Genomic DNA, 25,117 nt, shown 5'->3' on the forward strand with positions numbered 1-25,117 from the left:
CTTTATGAATATAGGAAAGCAGGGCTAGAAAGGACATCACAAGGTCATCTTGCCCAGCCCCTTGCTCAAGGCAGAAGCAGTCTTAACTAAGCCATTCCAGCCAAGTGTGCCTAACTTGCTCTTGAAAACTTCCAAGGATAGATTCCACAATTTCTCTAGGTAGCCTGTTCCACTGCTTGGCCACCCTCATTATTTTCCTCCTAATTTCTAACCTAAATTTCCTTTGCTGAAGCTTGAGTCTGTTGCTCGTAGTCCTGTCCCCTGTGGGCACAGAAAAAGCCCATTTCCTTCCTCCCTATGACTGTCCTTCAGGTATTTGAGTATTGTTACCAAATCCCCCTCAGTCTTCTCTTCTCCAGACTAAATAAACCCTGTCTCTTTCAGACTTTACTCGTAAGTCTGGGCTCTCAGACCTCTAAACATTTTTGCTACTCTGTGCTAGATTCTTTCCAGACTGTTGAAGTGTGGGGCTCAAGACTGCATACAATATTCCAAGTGAGACTTCACCAGGGCCAAATAAAGTAGAAGAATCACTTCACTTGATTTGCAAGTGATGCTCCTGTAAATACAACCCAGTATGCTGCTGGGGTTGTTTTGCAACAAGAGCATACTATTGGCTTATATTCCCCTTATGGTCTCTTGTAACCGCCAGATCTAGTCATTTCCTAGTCTGCATTTATACATGCGATTATTCTGTCCCAGGTACAGGACTCTACAGGTTCTAGTCCTACCCTCCAGAGTGTCTGCAACGCCACCCAATTAGGTGTCATTTGCATATTTGCTAAGTGTGCACTCAGTCCCATCATCCAAATCATTAATGAAGGTATTAAAGAATCCTGGACCCAGGACAGACCTTGGGGAACCCTTGGTACTTGATACCTCCTGGGACCCAGGTAATTGATACCTCCTCCCAACTAGACATTGCACCATTGATGTCTACTTGATGAGCACAAAGATTCAATTAATTGTGTCCACCTTCGTGGTTGGATCATATACAGTGCTATATTGTTTATATATATTTACAATGAAATAATATGATTTTGCAGTTTGTTTTGTATATCGAGCAAAACCAAGATGTGTGCATTCCACTGTAGCTCTAAGGCAGACAAGGTTCCTTGGGTGAATCTGATATCTTTTATTAGACCAACCCAAATAGTTGGAAAATAATTATTAAGCAAGCTTTCGGGTTCAAAAACCCTTTGTCAGGCTAAGGAAGTTTCAGCAGTTGGTGTGTGCTCTTCCAGGATGGAATGAAAAGTAAAGAAGCCAGCGGCTGGGCTGGTATGCATACAAGACAGGTAGTCAGTGAAAATGTAAACTGAGGAGTCAATAGGTGAGAGACAGGTGGGGGGGGAGGGGAGGGGGAGAAGAGAGAGAAGGGGGGTGAAAGTGGAGAGATACCTGGGGAGTCAGATGTCAGGCAGGTTATAATGTGTCATAAATCCAATGTCTATATTTAGTCCATAATTTTTAGTATCCAGGAGGTTGATGAAGTGGGGTTCATAATTGTAGCTCTTAAGAGTTTCTGTGCATATATTCATTTCTAGTCAGAATTCAACATGTAACTTTTCAAAAACATGACAGTGCTTAGGGCATGGAACTTATTCTACTTATGCATTCCCAGCCACCTCTTCAGGATTTTTTCATATTACAATATTTTATTTTATTTGCCTAATTTTTTAAAAATCTCTTGTATGTAAGGGCTTCTATTTATTATACGAAAAGGTACTATCTTTTAGCTAGTTCTTAAAATACCTACTTTAGACAGATTTCAGTTTGGTACATAAATTATATTGGATATGTCTACATTGTACAAAGCTCAAGTTCTGGAAATAATATTGACATATTAGCATAGATCTCCAAGAACTATGTTACCTTGCTGAGAGTTAGAGGCATCTTGGGCATCTCAACACTACTTTGCACGGTATAGTGTAGATCAGAGGTAACCAGCTTGTGACACAAAGTTCATGGGCACCCTGTGTGCTTGGAACATGGGAGATTAGGGAGGGACAGGTGCCACAGTGGCAAATAGGGCATGAAGCAGAAAGCAGAGCAGCAGATCAACCGTGATCAACTTAAAAAGATTGCATGGCACTCCATGGTGCTGCAGCACCCTGTTGAAAATCTCAGTACCCATTGTTTTTTAATTGTCTAATAAGTGCCAATCACAACAGCATAATATGATTTTGAGGCTCTTCTGAACCTATTGCCACCACTTTTGCATAAGAAATATACCCCATTAAAAATGATAGAGGCATCTTTATGAGACAATTTGTTAGTTAATTCCCAACCTTCTTCCACTGACCAAGACACTTCCTGTACTGGGATGCCTGCTAAGTTGCAGCTATATAACAATGTTAAAGTTCCTTGACAATTTAAACAGCAGGATGCTACTGTATTTACTCAATTCTAAGATGAGGTTCCCCCCATTTAACATGGGCAGGGGAAAAAGCCCCTCATCTTAAGGCCTGCGGGCTTCCACCCCCTACCTGCTGCCTCTGCAACCCACGGTCTTCCCCTGCTCACCCCAAACATAGCCTCTGCTGCCCTGCCTACCCCTTTCCTGCCCCCATTTACCACTGCTGTACTCCAAAAAGCTTAATCTACACTGCAACCTGGGGCACTGAGAACAGCCCCAGCCTGGCCCTGTAGCAATACTAGCTGAAGGGGAATGGGGGGATGGGAAGTGGGGAGCAGAAGCTGGGGGAGGGGGAAGAGGAGGAACTAAAGCTATAGGAGGAAGGCAGTAGGGGAAGCTGAGGAAAAGGGGCAAAGTGGGGGATAGAGACTGCCTGACTTCCCCATACTACATGCCCTCCACTGCCTGCTCCCCTGCAGTGGTGTGGGGTATGAATTAAAGATCACCCTCCCATAATTAGATTCTATACATGGACAATTAGAGCAAATGTGTAAATTCCCCATGTATAGAATTAATTATTGGGGGAGGGTCATCTTAAATGCAGGGTCATCTTAGATTCAAGTAAATACAGTATTATAAAATAATCTTGAGGTTGAAAGAATTTTCATGGTTAAATACTATAGGGATTAAAATGAGTATTATAAACATTTGTGCACTGAGGGGATAGTTCCTTCTATGAAAAACCTTAACATAAGGAAATGTATTTTAAACCGTTTTGCAGCAGAAACAGATCATTTAGAGACAGGTGATGAAAATGAAGCACACAAGTATTTCTCTATGAAGTGACTGGACAAAAATAACATGGGATGCAATGATACCAGCACTTAGCTTTAACATAGTTCCTTCCATCAGTACCTTCATAATATTTACTATGACGGGTAAGTATTATGATTTCCACTGTATAGATGAAGAAATGTAGGTACAAAATAGGGAAACAAAAGGTAAAGTGGGCCCTTCTTAAGATCTAAGGTACATTCAGAGGAATCCCATGTATATAATGTGGCATTTCCTGTGGAACTCATTGCCACAAGAAAATGTTGAGCCCACAGAATTCCAAAAAGGATTAGATGCATATGACCTGCATGCATAAGAGACAGCAAATAAATCCACTGAAGTCTCAGCCTGTTATGTTGATGATTTACAGTGTGTCAAGTTAAGAGAAGTGCAACAGGAAATCAGGTGAAAAATCAGAACCAGTCTACTGAAACAAGAGATAAAGTCAAGCTCAGAGTTGCCAGGTTTACAAAGTATTCTCTGAGGCATTCAGGCCCCTACAGACACAATGTTTCCAGCTACTGATGTTGTATTTCTATACGGATCCTTTCATCAACACTGGCTAGCAAAGCTACAGCAGGGCCTTTAGGTGATGCTGAACAGAACCTGCGCAGAAGTTAGTATTACAATGTTTTGAAAGACTTTCCACAGGTGACTTTCAGGAAGCTGATGTGGTCATATTTATTGGGAAGTTAATAATCCTGACAATGCCAAATCAAAGGCATGTTGTCTGGTTTTAGGCTCTTGCCAAAATTCTTAACGGATGTGTGATATATGCTGCAGTTGCAAGGGAGGGGATTGTAGCAGGGCCCTGGGATGTGCCTGCTCCTTGAAGAGAGCAAGCAGCTTGAAGGATGGCTTGCAGATGGCAAAAGGGAACTAATGAGGGGCTCACCTGACTGGAAGAGGGCTCAGGCTGGACCTATATAAGCCCAGAGCCTGCACTAGCAAGGATGTACCTCCCTAGCAACTAAGAAGTGAGGCGCTCCTGGCTGTAGGGCTCCTGAAGGGACATGGAGTTTGGGCTGAACAACTCTGCAGGCCTGGGAACAGAGGCAAGTTCTTTGGACTGTGGAAGACTGGGTTTACAGGCAAGTGGCCTTTGTTTATGGTAAACCGCTAGAGGGCATGAGATGTCTGCTGGAGGGTAGTGATATTGCTTAATCACTTGAGTTAGACCTGTAGTTTAGCCTTGAGCCCTGCTGGGGCAGGCTAAAGACCTATTTAGAGAACCGGTAACCCAGGAGCCCTCAGACTGAGTGAAGAGCCCAGGAGTCTGGAAAAAGCTGAGACCCAAACCAGGAGGTCCAAGAGCCTGGGGAAAGGAGCTGGGCTAGAGGGTGCATGAGCCCAGAACAGGCCAAGCCAAACTAGAGGGCCTGGGAGCCCAGAGAGGGCCCTGTGTGTAGGACCAGGGTCCCAAGAGCCCAGAGGAGGGCTTTGTGTGGGACCAAGGGGGCCAAGTGTATAAACAGTTACGTCAACAACAGAGAATATCTGCAAGACTTGTGGTGCAGTATAGGGGAGGTGTAGGAGCTACGCAAACTGCCCTTAAGGCTCTTGGTGCCCTACAAGGCCCTAGTCAGGCTGAGAGGGACTTGCCAAGCCTGAGGGTTGGATCGAGGCTAGTGGGGGTCTCAGGAGAGGCCCAGTGTGAATTTATTGGGCTTAGGGCTCACTCTAAGGCCTGTTGGCAGCATCCCTGAGTCCACCTATAATATTTAAGAACAAGGCATGGCACAGCAAGTAATTTAAGGAGCGTGGCATTAGAATTTGAGCCAAGCAGGAGCGGTAAGGCCACTAGGGGGTGTCATGGCTGCCCCTGTAGCCACAAGCCTGTCCCCACAAGGGATGTAAAATGGATTTATTTGTTAAGTACAACTTGCAATGAGCATTTAGGAGTAACTGGTACTGAAACAGTGGGAAGCAACATTTTTGAATGCATTGTCTTCCTTCATACAGGGAAGAGAAATTGTATTTCTCTGGCAACTGTTATTTGAGGACCTTTGAACATTAAATGTAATGTAAACACTTTGTGAAGCTGGTGTACAATATATCCCCCTTTGACAGATATGAAAATAAAGGCCAGGGTTTGAATTACACTTCAACTCCTGGGAGGTCTGCAAAAAAATTGGCTGGGGTTGGGGCTGTGCTCACGGGTCCCTGCCAGGACCGCAGGGCTGGGGCCAGCGGTGGCGGCAGCTAGAAGGAGCTGCTACCACCTGGGCTACTTAGAAAGGCACGGGGGCTGTATGTGGTAGCACATGGGCTCCGGGCTCTTATGGGGTGGGGGAAAAGGGGTGCTGACTGGCCCACGGGGGTAGGGGAGGGCTCTCATTTCTTATGGGGGAACTCAGCCCTCCCAAACTTCTCTGTAATTCGAACCCTGAAGGCATTAGGGCAGAGATTGTTTCACAAGTTCTTTAACAAACCCTAGAGTCTCATAAGCCCTATAACGCATAATTTATAAAATAAATGAAAAGAGAAAAATTATAGGAAGTCTAATATGTGACAAGTATTTGTAATGAATATAATTCACCTTGTTTCTGTTGAAATTTGTCCAGTGGAACAGTATGAGATCATAAATGTGCCATGTTTTAACCTCATAATATTGCTTGCATATTTGCATAGCAATATAAGCCAAATAAACTGTCAGAAAACATGTTCACTTAGTTGGCCATCAGAGCTCTCAGGACAAGTCCTAAATGAAAGAGACTAGCTGCCTTGGCCCCATACTTTCCCCTAAAAAGCAATACTGAACAATGTCCAACCCAAACCCAGTAGCATTGTTGCGGTGCTCAATAAAGGAGTAAGATGTCAGTTCTGTTAAAGGTGAGGGGGAAGGACAACACGGGGAGGGTTTTGTGTATGATGCACTTACTCAGAACCTGTTCTTTAAACACCATGGCCACTTGGCACATCACACTGGCAGCAGAGAGGAAACTCAAACTCTTGTTCCAAGAGCAACCCCTCCCTCAAAAGACATATATGCAAAAAAAAAAAAAAAAAAAAAAAAAAAAAAAAAAAGAGGCTGCCAGGAAGGCCGTGCAAAACAGCACCATTCCACTTCAACTTCCGTTTTGATAGAACAGTGTTTCATTTCAAGTTCATTTCATTTTGAAAGCACTGTTCCATTTTGTTTCTTTAAAACTGTTCCAATGTTTTGCCCATTGGCTATAACGAGGGAGCACAAAACGGCCTGTAACTGTCATTTTTTGCCTGATTCATCTGAAACTTGCAGGGATGGTAGCACCTTCTGAGGGCATGAAACCTGCTAAGTTTCAAGGAGATAGATATAGAGGTTTCTGGGAAACTGCACCTCAAGATGTTGACAAGCAAAACTGTCACTTGCCGGCAGCAGCAGCCTCCTGTCATCCAGCAGGCAGATCTGGGAGCCTGCACTCGCAGGAGGGCTGCGGGGCTGCACTGGACTCCTCCAGGGGTGCAGGCCCCCAGTCTGCCTGCTGGGTCACAGGAGGCTGCTCCTGCCACCTGAGGCCAGCACCAGTCTTCCCAGCACTGGCTGCGGGCTATGCCCAGCGCCAGTCCCAGGCGGCAGGAGCAGCCTCCTGTGATCCCGGCAGGCAGATTGAGGGCCTGCACCCCCAGGAAGAGTCTGGCAGAGCCCCTGCAGCCCACACGCAACGCCGGAAAGACTGGTGCTGCCACTGGCCTCAGGCAGCAGAAGCAGCCTCCTGGGCTGGGGGATGTGCCAGAATGCTCCTGGGGGTACAGCCCCTGGATCTGCACTGGATGACAGGAGGTTGCTGCTGCCAGCTGGGACCAGCGCTGAAGCCAAGTAAGCCTGGCTTTGAAACTCAAAATGTTTCAAAACTTTTGAAATGTTTCAAGTGTCCTTGTTTCATTTTGAAGCTGGCATTTGTTTTGTTTTGATTCCACTGTTTCGAGCTTGAAACACATCAAAACAGCTTTGAAACAAAACACCTGGCGAAATTTTGCACAGCCCTAGCTGCCAGTGTTTATGGTGCCTCTCTGTGGTAAGGTTTGGTAAGACTGACTCTTCTGTATCATTTAGGACAGGGTGCTGGGAGTTCCTTTGAAGTTTGCCTAGCTGGGCTGCACAATATTAACTGTTACATGTACAAACACTACCTACACATGACACACAAGATAAACCCGGAGATTTTACATAGGAATTCATAGCATCAAAAACACATATCCTGACCTTTTGTGGTCTCTGAAGAAGCGCTATTTTTTCCATAGTCAAAACTAAGTGAAACCTAGGGGCTGGCTTTTCCTGAGGGGGCATCTTCAGTCTAAAAGGTTGAGAACCATTGATTTAGGGGTTCAACACTTTTAAGGTAACAGAAACTTCTGACTCCTTGCCCCTACCTCAGAAGTCCAAATTGGTCCTCTTCACAGCCTGGGCTCACAAGTCTTTCATCACTTTCTCAGGGTTATCTTTCCCTTTCTGAAGGGAAAGTTGGGAAACTGAGGCTGATACGTCTTCTCTAGGTTTCAGGCCAAGGTGCCTGTGTTAAACAGCAAATGATTGGTCTTTTCCTTTCTCACTGCTTCCTACTTTTCTTCTCATGATCTACTAGGGCTCCTCCTAGAAGCTTTTCCACCTTCTGCCTGAGCTGTGTAGTCTTTTACAGCAGCTGTCTTTACCTGGCTGCTAGGTTGCAGCTTGAGGAGGTAATTAGGATCTTCATTAGCAGTTTCCAGGCCACTGTCGTATTGGCTATTTATCATGAGGATCCTTGTGAGTAAACTCTTTGGGGAAAACCACAGCATGTAGGCAAGGAGCTAAGGGACATCTCTGGAGGAGGCTGGATGCAGCAACAGCAAGTTGAGAAATGGGAGTGTATACTCCACCTAGAAACAGTCACAGGAAAAAGATGCAAGGTAAGATGTGCAATAAATCTTTCCACCCAGGTGGATGCTCTGTGAGGCCTGGTAAGGCAGGCCACCTTTGCTCTGAGAGCCTGGACCAAGTGGGGAAAGATCTCAGATTTTACAATTTAAGAAGATTAAGGTCAGCTTGGGAGATTCTGCTGTGATTTTAAGAGTGAATTCTTCACAATGCTAGGGTAGGCATCTTACCTGTACTGAAACAAAACCACCACTATAACTAAAGTATGGGCAAAAATCTGTTCAACTGAAACCCTTGTTATTTCTGATTTCAACATACAAAACTAAATAATTAAGAATTCTACATTTTAAGAGATGCATTTAAATTCCTTGGGTGCAATTCTCCCCCCACTTCTTTTTTATATTACTGTAACTCTACTGGAGTTACTCCAGTCCTGCTTTTGATTGTCCCTAAAGCTGCTTGTGCTTAAGTTCAGCATATTTCCTGGCTGCACTCAGCTGCTAGCTGGAACATCCTGACATGGAGATATAAGTAGATTGATGTTTTGGCTGTATACAAGTTTCATGAGGATCAAGACTTTCAGAAGTCTCATACAAGAGTTCCCTTTCCCTAGTGAATATAACTTGCTCTTACAGCATTAGAAGATCAGATATTTTCCCCTCTATCACAAAACTGTCAAGTAATCCTTGCCTTTCAGAGATTAGGATGAATTAATATTGCATGCAGAGCCATCCCTAGGGGTGTGCAGGGCCCGGGGCATATCAGCCTGTGCAGAGCCGGGGGGGCGTGAGTGGAGCGCAGAGCTGGCAGCCACAGCGGGACCTGTACAATACTGTTCACAGGGCCCTGCAAAGCACAGGCCCTGGGGTGGTCGCCCTGATTCGTGCCCCACTAAGGATGGCCCTGGTTGCATGCGCTTACTTAACCCTCTCTCCACTTCCTTTCAGGTGACAAACAGATAGAATAGCGTGTGCAGAAGACATATTTAGCTTATGTCATCGTGTTCCAGCTTCTCAGACCAAACACAGACTGCTCAAACAAATATAATCTTGTTACTAACCATTTTACAATACAATCCTCAAGTCTCTTCTCATTCTTGGGTATGTACATCCTAGCATTTACATCCAAAATGTGTCAACAAGATGCAGGGGAAAAAAAACCTATAAACTATACAAAATAGTATTTAACAATTAACTCCTTTTCACATGGAAAAATGTATAGGCATTTTAAAGTCAACATACACCTTTACCACTTCATCTGGAACACATTATACATTCAGCAGTTTTCAAAATTTTTCTCCATGTAAATCATACCTAAATAGTGGTTGGTAGGTATCCACAAATGCGCACACTGACCCCCTGCAACAATTGCATGGATCAGCTTCCATCCCATGAGCAATCACTTTCTATTTATGGTTACTGCAGTCATTGCTTTTATGCAGAACATTAAGAAACTGTTAATTATAAATTAGCTGTTAGAAACAAGGAGTGTGTGTGACTAGTCAACTTTAGGCAGTAGTGAACCAGTTTGAGTTGCTGGGCTAGTGAAGTGGGTCTTATAGTAACAATGGTAAGGGAGAGGAAGGTAGACTGACATTGCGTTGTCCTTGGCTTGCAACAGTGTGAACTTGAGCCTGTCCCCAGTAAAAATTGCTAACACTATTTTGTAACTATCACAAGCAGTAGTGAGGTGCACTGCAAAAAATGTCCGGGTGTGTATATCTATCTTTGTGAACCGTACAGCACAGTCCAATACCAGAAGCATTAAAGTTAACCTATTATATGTAAATACCAACTGCATTTTATTTCTACTGGTTAGCTCGCTTCACTGGTAGACCTACTGTGCAAAGCAAAAAGCCTCCTTTTACAAAGATGCCATGGGGCAGCAAAGCAAACACAGACTCAGCAACTTATGTTGCTGAGGTCATAAGCTTTCCTGGTTAAACCTACTAGTAAATAGCAGTGTGAACCACCACAAGTGAGCTCTTTAATTATACATCTATGTGTATACATGTCATACACCCCCCCACACACATATATGCGTATCATATATACATGCACATCGCACACAAACACCATTATTACATACACACATTTCATATAGATAGATATCTACATATATGATACGTGTGTGTAGTACCCAGGTGTTTGTGTGTATGTCTATGACACATGTATGTGTATGGTATGTATAGCGTGTGTGTGTGTGTACACACACACACACACACACACACGAGATACATGGGTATGTGTTGTTTGTATACATATACACCATACACACCCACCCACCCACACCATACACATATATATGTATCAGAGATATATATACACATACACAGGTGCGTAGAAGTATCTCACACATCACCCCCGGCTCCGCCCCATACTGGTAGCTGCGCAGAGCTAACGCAGGGCCGCCGCCGCCCCCCACACGCGGGCGCGGGGGCACGTTCGGAGCCGGGCACGTGACACCCCCTCGCAGTCTAAGCCTCAGAACACGGGCGCGTCAGCGGAGAGGGTGGGGTACAAACACGTCACAGCTGCTCCCGCCACAACGTCCCTAGACTCGGCACGAGCCTGTCCGCAAAGCCGGCTCCCGGCTTCACGTAGCACGGGAGGGTGGGGAGACACGCTCCGGTCTCAGTGAGGGAACAGCGAGCCCATTCCATCCCCTCCCCCACCAACCGCAGCCTGCGCGAGGAGGCTAGGAGGCACGGAAGCCGCAGCCAGAGCGCGCGACGTCTCTGACAGTAGGACGCGAACCTGTCCCACTTCCGGCTCCGGAGGCTGGAGTGGGAGTGCAGTCCTTCCTCTACAGGGGATCGTCCCAGGAAGTGACGCAGCAGCGCCTGCGGCAGGAGCCTGCCGGAAGGGGAAGGTGCTGTCTGCTAGCGCCGCCCCTCTGCCTTCCTCGGCACCACGCAGCCAGTCCGAGGCCCGGCGGCGGCGCGGGGATGGCGCTGAGTCTCACGGTGAACGTGGGGAACCCCCCGCTTGGTGAGTCCCCCTTTATATCCCCCCTGACGCCCGAGGGCTGCGAGGGAGGGCGCCTTGGCCGGCCCCTGGCTCGCCGCAGGGCTTCGCGGGCGCTTCGCAGCTTCAGGTGGCCTCGGGCCAGGGCTGCATGGATTCGCCGGGCGACCCCGTCCTGCCGGGTGCCCGACCCTGTCCTGGGAAACGTAGTTCATGTAACAAGTAATATATATATAACGTCTATCTAGGTATAGAAATAGATGTATATCTAGACATAGATTAATTACTGTATTACATTATGATATCTATATATAGGTATAGATAGGTGAGTTATAAATATGTATTTCTTTATATATCTGTACTACATTATGATCTGTATCTTTGGAACCTAATGTAGATCTGTAATTTAATAACTATAACATAATAGGCCTTATTGGTGTACTGCAGAGCAGGGATTCTGGCCCAGAGGTGGCAGTGCATGGCGGGGCCTTAAGAAGCTTTTGAGGAGGTGGCAGGGCCACGCAGTGTTAGCACGGTTAGTTGGGAAAACAGGATTGACTGGATATACTCAGAGATTTCAGGCAGGACTCCCTACTGGCAAATGCATTTTGACCTGTTGTGGGCCGAGGTTTTTTTCAACAGATTTGCTGTGTTATTTCTTTCTGTAGTAATAAAAAAAAAAAAAGAGCGCCAACTAAGCTGGCATTTTCCAAGGGGTGCCTTGAGCCTCTCAAGGGATGCCTCGAGTATAAAAAGGCTGAACCACTGGTCCAGTGGCAATCCGTTCGTTTCTGGCTCTGGTTCAGAATTGCGCTTTGGGTGTGCCTGCCTGCTCCATTTTCTGCTCCTGTTCCTCATCTAGCCCAAGGCTTTCACAACACCACCCTACTGCTAAAGGTGCGAGAACCTTCTTCCCAGCAACTCCTGGCATGTGGAAAGCAGCCCTTCACCTGTCTGCCATGCTGACTCCCCATCGGATTTCACATTGATGCTGAAAATGCGCTTTGTTTCTGTGCCTCTGTGTTGTCTTTTTGCTCTATGATGTTCTGTGTTTTTTTCTTTCTTGTATTTTTCAACTCTGAAAAGCACTCTGTGATGCAGTTTGAATAACATGATTTTTTTAGAAGTATATTAGTATGTAAGTACAGCACTGCCTTATTTTAGCAAGCATGTACTTTTCACAAACACTACTTCCAGAACCATTTTTTTTATTACTATGATGCAGTAAATTGACTAACTCTTTTATATTCAATGAACTTCTCTGGCCCCATGGAGGTCCATCGTAATGAGGCTTTACGGCACGTGAAAAATCCTGCGGGAAAAAAAAAAATAATTTTGAAAGACTCCTCAAAAATCCTTATTGAAATGAATGGCTTGTAGGTATGAAATTATGTAAGAAACACCCTCTGATTAGTTTCATTTACTTTATCTCTTACTACATTTTACTTCCTTAGCCTGAGTATGTGCCTGAGTAGAGGGTTCTTCCAATTCACAGAAGACCGTAAATATTACATGCATAACACTTTTTAAATGCAGAAGTGTTTTCTTTAGAAAAATCAGGCACTTGAGTTGCATTTGATTCCTAGCTCATATTAATAATGGTTGTTATGAGCTATGAAAATTGTACCGGCAGTTGCTGTAATTTATGGTAATGATGTTTTGTAGGATGTAGCACTCTTCATCTTTGAAGCATTGTGAAAACATTAGTTACATGCTTATCTTCTCACAAAGGTATTGCAGGGAATCTTCCTGTTTTGACACACAGACTGAAGTGAGGGAAGAACATTAAGGGTACATCTACATGGCACAACGCAATGCCTGAGCTAGCCTTGGATGAGCTAATATGGGTATGGAAACAAGATGGCCACTTTAGCAGGGCACTCCTCCTGGGCTAATTGGCCCTGCTGTGCCAGCTCAGCTATACTGCCTCTGGTAACTAAGCTGTCTCCTCTCTCTCGCGCGCTCTCTGGGGCTGCCACTGTTCTGTGGTGCCACTAACTGACTAGCCTAATTCCACAAAACTTGTGTGTGTGTGTTTTACAGAATTGGGATCTGGGCATGGGAATTTCTTGTTCCTAGTTGGCTTAGGTCAATTTACTAAAACTGCTCTTTGTACTTTAATGTACAGACTACAATTAGATTTTTTTATCAAGAATAAGATTTTTTGTGCTGCTATGAAAATGAGCTGCTGGAACTTTAAGGCCCAGATCTCTCAGTTTGATCTAGGCAAACAACACTATGTGTTTGTGCAGACATTTGTTGCCTTTAGGCAATGGCATCTTAGGAGAGTGTCAAGGGCAAACCATCCTGTCTAGAGGTGGTCCATCATGGATAGAGCTGAGTCACATTTACAGTATTGTAGAAACTTTGTTCCATGGATGAAAAGAGGATTTTAGTCTGTAGGATGGTTAATCCTTTCACAAGCATTGAATCCACTTAAAAAATTGACCTTGCCCTTCTGGTCTCTCTTTTGCGCCTGTGTCACCCCCCCCGCGCGCCCGCCCAATGCCCCTAATGTTAGTACATGTTGAATACACAGTAGAGATTGACTAAAATGTTAGTGCAGGTCAGGTATGGGATGCAAAGGCATTTGTCCAAGGTGTTCAGTTCCTTTAGCATTTGGCTATGTGACTGAGTGTTGTTAAATAAAGTACTCATAGATGCTACTGCTAAGAGGCATAAGGCAAGCTTATGTTGAAGGAGTAGATGAGTGCACTGCTCAGGTTTGGCAATTTGAGTCTCTTCTTTAGCTTAGTAGATTTAGATGAATTCATTTTATACCCTTAGGAGGCAAATATATTTCAGCCAGTCCTTGCTGAAGTCACTGCAGGCTTTTATCCTCTTTATTTTCTGGACTGTGAGGGCTTCCAGGAAAAAGAAGCCTCTTATGTATAGGACTGAACATCGATTTCTTCCCTGAGCCATTCAGTTTGAAGGCAGTGATCATGAATAGGGAATATAATTACTTTGTTGCAACCTATTAAATATTCCTTACTCTGAAAAAATACCAATATATTTTCTTTCTTTAGGAGCCTTGCTGACTGTAGAGCATGTGAAGAACGATGTTGAAATTTTAGTTGAAGAAGGCAAAGAGACCGTCCTCCGTATATCTGAGTAAGTGACTTAGCATCTCTGCCATCATCTTTGGGTCATCACTTTTAAATACCAGATTAAGTTAATGTTGATAGGTATTTTTTTGTAGGTAGGGAAGAGGGAGAGAAAAGGTACATCACTATTTATCATACTTCTGTCTATTTTTCCAGTACAGTTGCAGTACTTGACATTTTTACTAGTTTTCATCTTTTCTAAAAGAACAGGATGAAAATGTGTTTTAGAAAGGAGTTTGCTAGACATTTGTTGCTTTTACATATGACACTAAGGTTTAACCCATTTAGCTTGTTTTCATCTATATTGCTCGTTACTGTATCACCTAAGAATTAATCTCCATGTGATGGTGCATATTATAGGATTTATATTTTGATAAACAAGCATAAATATAAATATAAGGCGAAGGCAAGTATAGTTGTGTGTGTACACATACATTTGCATAATTGTGCATAAAGGGTTTTATTGATTTAGGTTTACTGTATTGTTCCCCAGAGGTGGATGCGTGATATTATTTCAAGAAAGTGCTACTTAACTCTTTAGTATGGTACAGGCAGTCCTCGACTTAACAGTGTTTCGACTTACGGTGATTTGCACTTTTGGCACTCTGCCACTTACACCTGTGTTACTACTTACAGCGTTGGATCCTCGCACATACCATACTACGGGGAAATTTACAAGGAGAAAAAGAGGGCAGCAAAGCAAACATCCCTGGATCAGTTTCTCAAAAAGCCATCAGGTGGCCCTAAGTACCCAAAATCTCCCCCAAAGAAGCCCTTGTGAATTGCATGACCCTTCTGATTAAATAAAATTTTATGTGATTAGCTACTGTATTGCCCTGTTTAGTCGATTTATATACAGTACACTTTAGAAAGCTTTGCTATGTATAGTGTGTATCATTTATAGTTGATTAAATAGTTGATTTAAATATGATGTTTATGGTCATTTCTCTAAAAAGTAGGGCATCAGGCCCTTGGTCAGGAATGTAACCGCTTATTATAAAATTGTTTCTGTGGGAAAATCAGATTTGACTTGCATCGTTTTGACTTGCAGCGCCTTTTTGAGGAATGAAACCCACCGTAAGTGCGAGGACTGCCTGTATTCAGATTAAAATTTCTACAAAGCTAATTTAGAAAACTGCTTTCTTATGGACAGTAACTTCATATCCTTCTCTTTCTAAATTTAGACTGCCTTTGTCTTAGAGTAAATATTTTTAGATTTGTTTCCTTTCAATACTGATAATACACATTTTCAGGTATGTTATCACTTGATGTGCTATGACTTTCATAAGGCCACATTTCTTGCAGGAACAACTCCGATGGCACTGGAGCGACATCCATTTTGTTCAGATGTATCCTGGCCATTCTATGCAATTCTGTCAATAGAATTCTGGGATGAATGGGTCTTCTGTGGGGGAGGGGGGGCATTCTTCTAGCCATGAAGGATAAGAAGTTGGCCTTCAAAACTGTCACTAGATTAGTAGCTTTCCATCCCTGCTTCTCCTTAGGCACATGCTGGAAAACTGCTGAGTAATTAGAATTTTATGAGGAATTCTACTGGCGACCTCTAATCAGTGCAGTTTAGGTCAAAAGGTACAACACAAACACATGTTGTTTCACAATTGCAGAGTACTGCAGAAAAAATGTAGGTGTGTGGGGCTGTTATATTATTGAGGCTCTGATAATGGCGCCATATCTAAGACTGTATGGCCATATTAAGGCTTTTTCCTTCCAGAGGCTTGTAATGGTTCTAGCCCTATGTGCCCTCCTCTGCTGAAATGGAAGAAAAGTGGTAGCTTTTAGTTAGAATAAATGACACGCTGTTCTGTAAGGTTTGACTTAAAGTGCTAGGGTCTTTCCTAGCTTCAACCTCAAGCTTCCTGTGGCTCATGAAATAAATAAAACACTTTGTAAAGGTGACTGCTAAGTAAGAAAGGTCTTCAGTTATTTTTATCTTATATTATGTAAATGATTTCAGTTTTTTATGATCAAATTCTAAATGAAAGATTAAGACTTCTGGTTATAAGCAGTAAATACTTTTTCTATATGTGTTTTAGGCCCCTGGTGCATTCATTTTTTCAGATTGTGTACAGTCTTGCTCTTGTAAGGAAAAAATGTGTTTTCCAGTAAAAGTATAAAATAAAAATACTTATTTATAGTAATTTTTAAAAGGAGGGAGCTATCCAGGAAAGGGATACTTAGGAGAATATCTTAATCACCACTGACCAACATTCACTTCTCCTGCTTATGTGATGCTTTGGTAAACATCCCCTGTACACGTTGGAGATGTATAGAATATGTGCAGCACATCTCACAAAACGACTATCACTTTGAACATCAGTGCGTTCCTTTTAGTTATCTAAGTAGTAGGGCGTAATATGATGTTATCTGTCATGTGCAGTTGCAGGATTAGAGTGATGATTTTGAATTATGATGCAATTGGTAGAAATACTGTAGGTTGTATTAAGATTTCATCTATACTGGGGTTAGTCTGTCAGTGAAAGTAATAACTGTGAGAACAGTTGAAAGAAATTGTAACTTAGTGTTTCCTTCCCCCAGGAGCATTCACCAATTTATATTCTTCAAGAGTAAGGAATTGATTAAGATGGCTCGGTGTTTTGGGACTATTGTATATGTATCCATACCATATATCGGAACAATCATGGAGCCTTCTGTACTTACTTTTGCAGCCTTTGAAATAACCTGCTTCATTTCTTGTTTGATGTAAAAAGCAAGTCACTTCTTATATTCCTTTGGCCCCTCCCAAAGGAACATGCTGCTACTTAGTATTCTCATTCTTCCTACATGAAGAGTGATTGTTCCTTCAAAATCGCATTAACCGTTATTTCTCTTGAACTGTATAATCATTTTAAAATTGATTTCCTGTAACATCGGTATCTCTTAAAATGATACTTGTAAATTGAGAAGCATCAGCTAAACTGGTCTCTGGGCTAATGCTTTTGGTAAATGGATTCTGTGCTGTTGAAGTGCTGAAACTACTTCATCTTGGCACAGTTTGAAAATCACTTGGAATATTTCAGACTTCCATTTGCAGGAAGCAGCCTGCTTGCTTCAAGTATGAGGTATGTTTTAAGCTTGCTCTTAGAAGTAATCTCTTAAACACTAGTAAACATCTGATTACAGATTTTCTTCCAACTAGCAAGTTGAAAAGTATTGCAAGATGAAATAGTTCCAAATGTTAGAATAAGTGTTTAGCATATTTTGAAACATAACATTTCAAACAGAAAATTTTGTTACATCCTGATGACTCTGCATATCATCTAAAGATCCCAGTTTCCTTTCATAGGCACCAAACTGCAGCCTAACATACAGGTTGGCATCATATGGCCTCTGGACTGGATCTGGCTCGTGGAGCCAAAGGCCTTTGCCTATGCCAGGGGTGGGGAAAATGTGGCCCATGGGCCAGATGCGGCCCATCAGGCCATTCCATCCAGCCTGCGGGACCCCTAAAAAATTTAGAAAATATTTATCTGCCCCTGGCGGCCTGTCATACGGCCCTTGATGACTTGCCAAAACTCAGTAAGCAGCCCTCCGCCCAAAATAATTGCCCACCCCTGGCCTATGCTTATGCCAATGTTAGGACTTTTTAGTGAGGAGCTGAACTGGGGTTGGGGAGCTGGAAGCTGTACCTGTGCTGTTGCTACTTCTCTCCTTCCACCTCCCCAAAGGCTGTAGTGTGAGTGCAGCTTCAGCTACAGAAGAGTTGAGGTGGGGTAGAGGGTAGGGGGTTGACGCTGTGCCTGCACTACTGCTGCTTCTCCCTGCCTTCTGGCATTCAGATTTTCGCTGCTGTGTCTGTTCATGTCCTTTCCCATAAAATTCCTTGCTATTTTTTACTAGCTATGTTTTAATGCACAGGTCGGAATTAATAGCTGCTGCTACTAGTTGGGGATCTAAGTTATTACGTTGTTTGTTTGGTTGTTTTTTTTTTGTTTTTTTTTTTTAGAAGGAAGGATGTTGAAGGCATTTCATCCTGAAATGGGAAAGGGATATTCTTTTTTAAAGACAATAAATAATTTAAATTGGTTTTGCAACCATAGGCAAGATGCAGCTTAAAGCAACCATCTTCATTCTTGTTTTTCATATTACTTAAGAACTTTCTGCTTTTCTCTCTCAAAAGTTGATCTGCTTTATCACAGACTATGGCATCAAAATGCTTTTGTAGCTACCTTAGGCTTGGTGTAGGGGAAAGAATTTAGAGAAAGCACACAGAATTATCACTTAAGTCTTGTACGTTTTATGGCAAAACTGACTTCAGCACAAAATAGCAACAGGTTATGCTATACTTATTAAACTTCCATGTCCTGTAGTCTAGAGGCACAGGAAGGAAAAATGCCAAATCCTGGACTCAAATTCTTCCCTGTTTTAATGCATCAAAGTGAATACTGGAGAAAATAATTGTGAACAATTGAATAGTTACCTTGATTAATGCATCAATTTGTATCGGAGGGAAAAACTTACTCAGTTTGTTGGTGACTCTTATTGTGCGTGTTAAGTGCCCTAAACTTTAATTTTCCTTAATATTTAAAAGTGATTTGACCCTGTTCTTTCCAGTTTTGAAGTGAAGGGAAGCCAGAATTGTGGTGCCCTGAAGCAAAAATAATAATATTGAATAAGAGATGCATTATATGCTTTGAGTAAACCCTTCCTGAGATCAGCAGACACAAAGCTGTGCCTCCCAAGTCTTTTTTTGCAATAATTTTTTTATTATGGTGTTTGTTAACATGCTTGTCCATTTGGGTTGTCATACTATTTGTACACACACAACTCTCAGTGAAGGGGATGGGAGTTTGGAGTTTGCACACCCTAGAATGGATTGGCATCTGTACTCAAGCTGTGGGCAACAATGTACTCTTTTTTTAGGTTTCAGCACGGCCAAATATTGCTGAGTCAGCAGTGCACATAATGTAGATAAAAGCAATGATGATGAATAATTGTTAGCTTTATAGCATCATGTCTATTGCTTTTCATCAATAGACATAAAAGCACTTTATAGTGCTTATCCTCCTTTACAAGTCATGAAAGGAAGCAACTTGCCCAAGGTTGCTCAGCCAAGTGGTGGCAGAATAAGAAACAGAATCCAGTCTTCTGAGTTCCAGTCCATTGCTCTTCTGTAGATCATATTTGCATATCTGATAGCTAGTAGAATAAAACATTTACATCTTTCTCTTGCCATTTAATTAGTATTTAGGAAAACGGGGAACTAACAAATTTGCAAGTTTCTGGAAATTGGTTGTGAGAGCTAAGCAGAAACTGTTTCCTGTTATGATGCACATCTTAGCTAAAAAAAAAAAAAAAAAGGGGGGGGGTGACAAAGTCTCAGAGTTTCCCTGTGAGTATTGATATGAACATTTTCATAGCCTGTTAACATTTAATTTTGAAGCTAGAAACCTTAACAATAGGAGATTGGGCATGGTTAGATGATTGGATGTAATGGGAGAGGATGAGCCATTAAAACAAATAAGCTTTTCAGATAGCTTCCATCCGTTGGAATGTTTGCCATTAGTGGGCCCTTGTCTGCGCCAGCATCCAAAATGAGGCAGCACCAGCTGTTTGCACAGTCACAGACCTGCAGTGTGACCTTGGCAAGTCCCCTTTTATTTTGGTGCCTATTTAGATTGTAATTGGAGAAACGTGCTCTCAGCCTACATACAGAACTCGTGTGTGGCCTCTAGAAACAGCTGTAATGCAAATAATGGTCTATATCACAGTTGGTGTAGTTCTACTCCCATGTGGACAGTGTAGGAGCAATTGAAGGGATGGCAAAATACAGAAAGAAATATGTTCTGCAGCAACCTTTAAATCAATGGGGAAACTGAGTTTAAACAGCCTGTTCAGCATGAGGGAATCCTTATAAATACAAATCAAAGCAGTGAACAAGAAGCAAAATGGATAACAAATTGAAGGATATTTGCTTTGATGTGGGATCAACCCCATCCCTCAGCCTGGATAAGGAGCTATGCATTCTCCAGTATGCGTTTCCAAAAGCCCCCCTTTTTTAGAAAGTCCTGCTCTTTGTACAGACATCTAAAGAAGAAAAAAAAAAAATTAACTCCTTGTGTACTAGAGTCTTGGCAGTACCTCTGCATTCTGTCAGTTCTCGGGTGCAGTAGAGTCAATGTTCCTGTTATGTCATTATGAATTACTTTTGGCCACGTAATTAGTTCAGTTAACCCTTCATTTAACAGTGGTGTGATCTGCTAAAAGGTTGGGGGTGAATAATGTTTCACTGCAATGTGTTTTTATCGTTCTGGTAACTTTATGTCCACTGTTTCATCCAAAAATGTTTGATGGCTTATTTAATATCTTTAGAATAATTTGTGTATAATAGTATATCAGTTGCTGATACTAGACTAATGCATCTTTAATTTTTGTTTTTTAGTCATGTTACATTCACTGATGCAAATTCTATAGCCCGCTATCTTGCTAGAGTTGCCACTTCTGCTGGGCTATATGGTTCAAATCTTTTGGAGCACACAGAGGTGAGACAGTTATGCATACTTGATTTTTACATTAAAAGTCTTTGATAGGTTATGTGTTTTCCTTGCTTTGTAACTGGCAGCTGTTGTGATTTAAAGCTGTGCAGCTGAGTAAACTGTGAGAGCCAAATTAACTGCTTCGTAGAGATCTCTCTGATTGTATCCCCAAGTACCAGATTGGTTCTCTTTTTGCCTTGTGAAATGCTGGGCCAAAAATTGCTCCTGATTCTTGATCTCTGCAGTGCAGCTGGGCAGGATGCATTCTCATCTGGGAGTCTGGCCAGCTTTTGCCAGTTTGGAAAACTACTTCCTGGGATACCCTAGATTCTCAAGTTTCTCCAAAATGAAAGCTAAAAATGACCCTAAACTTTCCTCACAAAAGACCTTTCTTAGTTACCTTAGTATCAGGACTTGATATATGAACTTAGCACTGAGTCCAGCCCAGAATGTGTTGAATTTTAAAGATGATGCCTAAGATGGATAGAAGTCACAGAATTGTTTCCTGTGAATTTAGAGGACATTAATGTTTCCCTGCTTTTCCACATTCCTTTTAGATCAGAGAGAGATTTTCATCTAAGCCTCGGAACCATTTGGTTTGGGTTTTTTTTGATGCAAGAAGAAAGTGCTGCTTTAGTGTGTTGCCCAGAATGGCTTCTGTTTCTTTGTGGTTAAATCCATTAACTTTCTAACTCAAATTAGAATATCAACCAATATTTCTGCTTTAGGTGCAAAACATTTGCACTCTAAAAACATATTTGCAAGATCAATAATTCTGATGAAATACGTCTCTCAACTTTTGGGGTTTTATTCCCCCCTCCCCAAAAGAAAAATGTATTTTAAAATTTTTTATGACCGCTGCATTTGTGGTAGGAATATTTTTGGATGTAATTGCAAGTGAGAGAGTTGAATTCTGTAGCTCTTTGATTACATCTGTGCCTGCCACGTTGGCTTGACAGTTAGAAGTATTCCTAATGCAGTTCACAGAACTCTTACAGTCCTAAAGCCATTCCATATGTATGAGAGACTTCACAACTGAGGTATTAAGTTTGTACACGTGTAACCAAACCCTCAGCTGGTAAAATGTGTGTGGCTTCATTGAAGTCAGTTAAGCTGTGTCATTAATCACAACTGAGGGACTGAGTCTTAGAGATTGAAACGTTGAGAAATAGTAACATGTTTCTATCTTTATAAAAACAATCTTTTGAGCGGGGGCAGGGGAGTTGAAAAGGGAAGACTAAAAGAACAGGGTAAAAAAGATATGGGGAAAGTTGGTGTAGAATTTAAGTTATTTAGTAGCTTGCCAGGATTAAGAGGGAATCAAATGGAACGCAGAACTCAATTTTCAGGTACTTCACGTATAATGCCACTAGTGAATCTTGCCATTTCTTGATTTGAAGGAGCAGGTTAGTTCCATTGTTTGTTTGTTTTTTTAAATTATAAGTGTTAGGAGAAGCTAAAGTCATTAGCTTTTTGTAATGTTTTGTCTAAAAGGCCACAGTTTAAAGGTGTGGAAGTAATGTCATCTTTCAGATTAAGGCACAGGCTTAGATTGCTGGTCATCAGAGATCAAATGTTCCATTATACCTGTGTAAATCTGGAATAATTTCATGAATGTCAGTGACAGCAGTCTGAATCCAGTCTGAGGGTAGAAATTTTTCTTAAGCTTGTAACTCAACTCTGTATGAACCCCAGATTATATTGTTGGTAAACTGAATAGTTCATGAACCTTACGCTATGAATTAGGGCAGCAGTTGGCAACCTTTTTAGAGTATTAGATGTTGTGACCCGTAGGGCCCAGCTGCCACCTACACTTTTCCCCATGGCAACACAGGGAAAAGCACCAGACAGTGACACCCGCTGCTTCTCCCTGCAGCAACACAGGGAAGCGACTGCTGCCAAAGCCCCACGTGCAATTCGATCAAATAGCTCCACAGGTTGGATCCAGCCTGCGGGCCATAGATTGCCAACCCCTAAACTCTAGGTTCTCCAATATCCCCCCAAAAGTATTTGTATTCAGTGCCCTAATTAATACTTCGTATCTTTTAATAAACTTGGTTGTGCTTTTTTTTAACTTATCAATAAGAATGTCTTTACCTATTTAAATGTTATCTGTATTTCTTTGTTCATTAAAATTAGATTGACCATTGGCTGGAATTCAGTGCTACAAAGTTATCTGCTCCATCCCAGTTCCCTTCAGCAATCCATGAACTCAATCACTGCTTGTCTCTGAGAACCTATTTGGTTGGGAATTCCCTGAGTCTGGCAGACTTGTGTGTCTGGGCTGTACTAAAAGGTATTAATAGTTATGCAAGTGTTGTAGCAGGTTTGCAAATGTGGCATACTGTTTAAATCTGTTCCCTTTAGTCTTAGCAACAATTTAATAGGCAGGAATATATAAGAGCAAGGTGGACTGTAATTATGGACTGGTAAACATGAGGGTTTATGTCTTAGGTTAAATCCTTTTAAAAAGAATTTTTTACATTTCTTAAATACAACTTACACTGTTGTGATTGATAATGCCCTTTTTCATTTTTTTTTTTTTTTAATGCACATGGTAGCCTTTTTTTGTCTTTTTGTAAAATATGAGAAATTATTCTTGGCTAAATGTGTGTGTGAGATTAGTTAGCATGCGAATTAGTACAGAATTTTGTAAACAATTTTTTAGTGAAACAGCATTATTAAAACAATTATTGTTTTATCTGCTATGGTGTCTTTTAAAACGTATTCTGTATTTTTCTCATAATGTTAAACTGTGAGTGAGTTAGCTTGTTAAAATGAAATTCTGTAGTAACACTGATAATTGTCTATTGGACACTTATTCATGCCAGTCGAGCTTGGATATAACATGCCAATCTGTAAACCATGTTGGCATGGTTTAACATTTTGCCTGATCTCTTTCTGAAGTTGCAACTCTGAGTCTCGAAATTGAAAGTAACATTTTTCCTTTAGAAATACATTAAGAACATATTTTGAAGCAAGGATTTTTGTGAGTGATACTATTGATTGGATCAACATTGTGGTTGCAGGGGGATGTAGATGAGCTTTTCGGTACCACAGTACCCTTTCTCAGAGATCTTAAGAAGAGTACTGTAGTACCCAAAAGCTCATCCATCTCCCTCCCAAACATATAGTTGATCCAATCAAAGATATCACCCACAAAAATCTTTGTCCATCCTAGCTACAACTGCTCCTTGTAAGTTGGAGGCCTAGTTTTACTTTCCATGGCTTCAGTTTTACAAAGTACATCCTGGAAGTAGGTACAGTACAGAGAAGTTTATATTCTTGTTTCCCTGGAAGCAGTATGGGTATGTCTGTACTGTACTGTGTACATGCCTAATGGCATGGCAAAGTACTGTAGCTGCATTAATGCTGTGCAAGGCACAGGCTAATTAGCTTTGCTGTGAGAGAGAGACTGTTGGTGTAAGCATAGCACTATATTTAAAACAGATATCCTGGACTTTAGTTCAGGTAGTAATGAAGATGTTTCTTGATGCTATTTTGGGAAAGGCTCTAGGAAAGACTGCATTCTTTAAGTCCTTATCTACATCAGAAAGCCCTTTCAGCAGAACCTTGAGATAGATGCAGGTCTCCTGGCAAAAGATGGTTTCTGCTGGCAGAGCTCATGAAAGCAGGAAAAACTCCTGTCAGCAGAGCTGCATCCACACAGTTAAAGCAGCAGCCTGTAGCATAAATCTACTCTGAAAAAAATATGCATTGTGTTCAAGAAATTGCTTTCATGAAAGAAATGGTACAGAATATTTTAATCAAGTTATAATTTATAAATTTAATCCAATTGTAAATTCACAACTTTAAAAATAGTCTGTTTCCAAACAGGCAGTAATATATGGCAGGAAGAGTTGCAACAAAACAAGGCTCCAGTCCATGTGAAACGCTGGTATGGCTTTCTTGAAGCACAGTGTGCCTTTCAGTCAGTGGGTACCAAGTGGGCTGCTGCTACACCAAAGACTAACGTGGTAAGTTCTTATTATATGGTAACATTTTATTATATGGTAAAAATCTTCAGGCATTTGTCTGGTTGTGCAGTTTGCATAAAATGTTTAATCATGTTGCTATTTTTAAGGTAACAGAGAAGAAACAGGATGTTGGGAAATTTGTTGAACTCCCAGGTGCAGAGGTGGGGAAGGTTATTGTACGATTTCCTCCTGAGGCCAGTGGGTAAGATGACTTGTTTCAAGAATGGTTTGTGTTTTTACTCACTTTGCTTTCAATAACTGTCACGATGATGTTGGTCAGTTGGTTTGCTTGTTGAGGACAAATTTGGTGTACGTTGGAGGACACTTTCATCATTAAAGTGACCTTGAAAGTTGCTTTTTAGCTAAAAATGCTTTTTAAAAAACTTTTTAGCAAAGGTCACTCAATCTTTTTCTTCCTTGGAGCTTCATCTCATAAGTAACATTAAAATAATACTTAACTCCTAAAAATATTTTTAAATCTGCTTTCAGTCTCCCATTTCCTTTTAGAATAATCTGAGAAAACAAAGAATTCATTATCAATAC

At 41.8% G+C, this 25,117-nt stretch overlaps 1 protein-coding gene and 1 long non-coding RNA gene across 3 annotated transcripts in view; one reads left to right on the top strand and one right to left on the bottom strand.

The window, feature by feature from the left end:
• Positions 1 to 7,325: 7,325 nt before the first annotated feature.
• On the bottom strand, positions 7,326 to 10,849 carry LOC132245214 (uncharacterized). Its single transcript, XR_009457050.1, has 2 exons — positions 10,362 to 10,849; positions 7,326 to 8,032 (listed from the first exon to the last, which is right to left on the bottom strand). It is a non-coding gene; the product is annotated as an uncharacterized LOC132245214 (long non-coding RNA).
• A 59-nt stretch (positions 10,850 to 10,908) lies between these two features.
• Positions 10,909 to 25,117, top strand: part of EPRS1 (glutamyl-prolyl-tRNA synthetase 1) — a 55,587-nt gene continuing 41,378 nt past the window's right edge. For both annotated transcript variants that reach the window (XM_014598077.3, XM_014598078.3), the window contains exons 1-6: positions 10,909 to 11,020; positions 14,026 to 14,110; positions 20,504 to 20,603; positions 22,737 to 22,893; positions 24,435 to 24,574; positions 24,682 to 24,776. In XM_014598077.3, coding sequence (XP_014453563.1) covers positions 10,978 to 11,020; positions 14,026 to 14,110; positions 20,504 to 20,603; positions 22,737 to 22,893; positions 24,435 to 24,574; positions 24,682 to 24,776 — 620 coding nt within the window. In that variant the 5' untranslated portion in view covers positions 10,909 to 10,977. The remainder of the gene's footprint in view (positions 11,021 to 14,025; positions 14,111 to 20,503; positions 20,604 to 22,736; positions 22,894 to 24,434; positions 24,575 to 24,681; positions 24,777 to 25,117) is intronic.

This window comes from Alligator mississippiensis, chromosome 1 (assembly GCF_030867095.1).
Source record: "Alligator mississippiensis isolate rAllMis1 chromosome 1, rAllMis1, whole genome shotgun sequence".
NCBI classification, from domain to species: domain Eukaryota; kingdom Metazoa; phylum Chordata; order Crocodylia; family Alligatoridae; genus Alligator; species Alligator mississippiensis.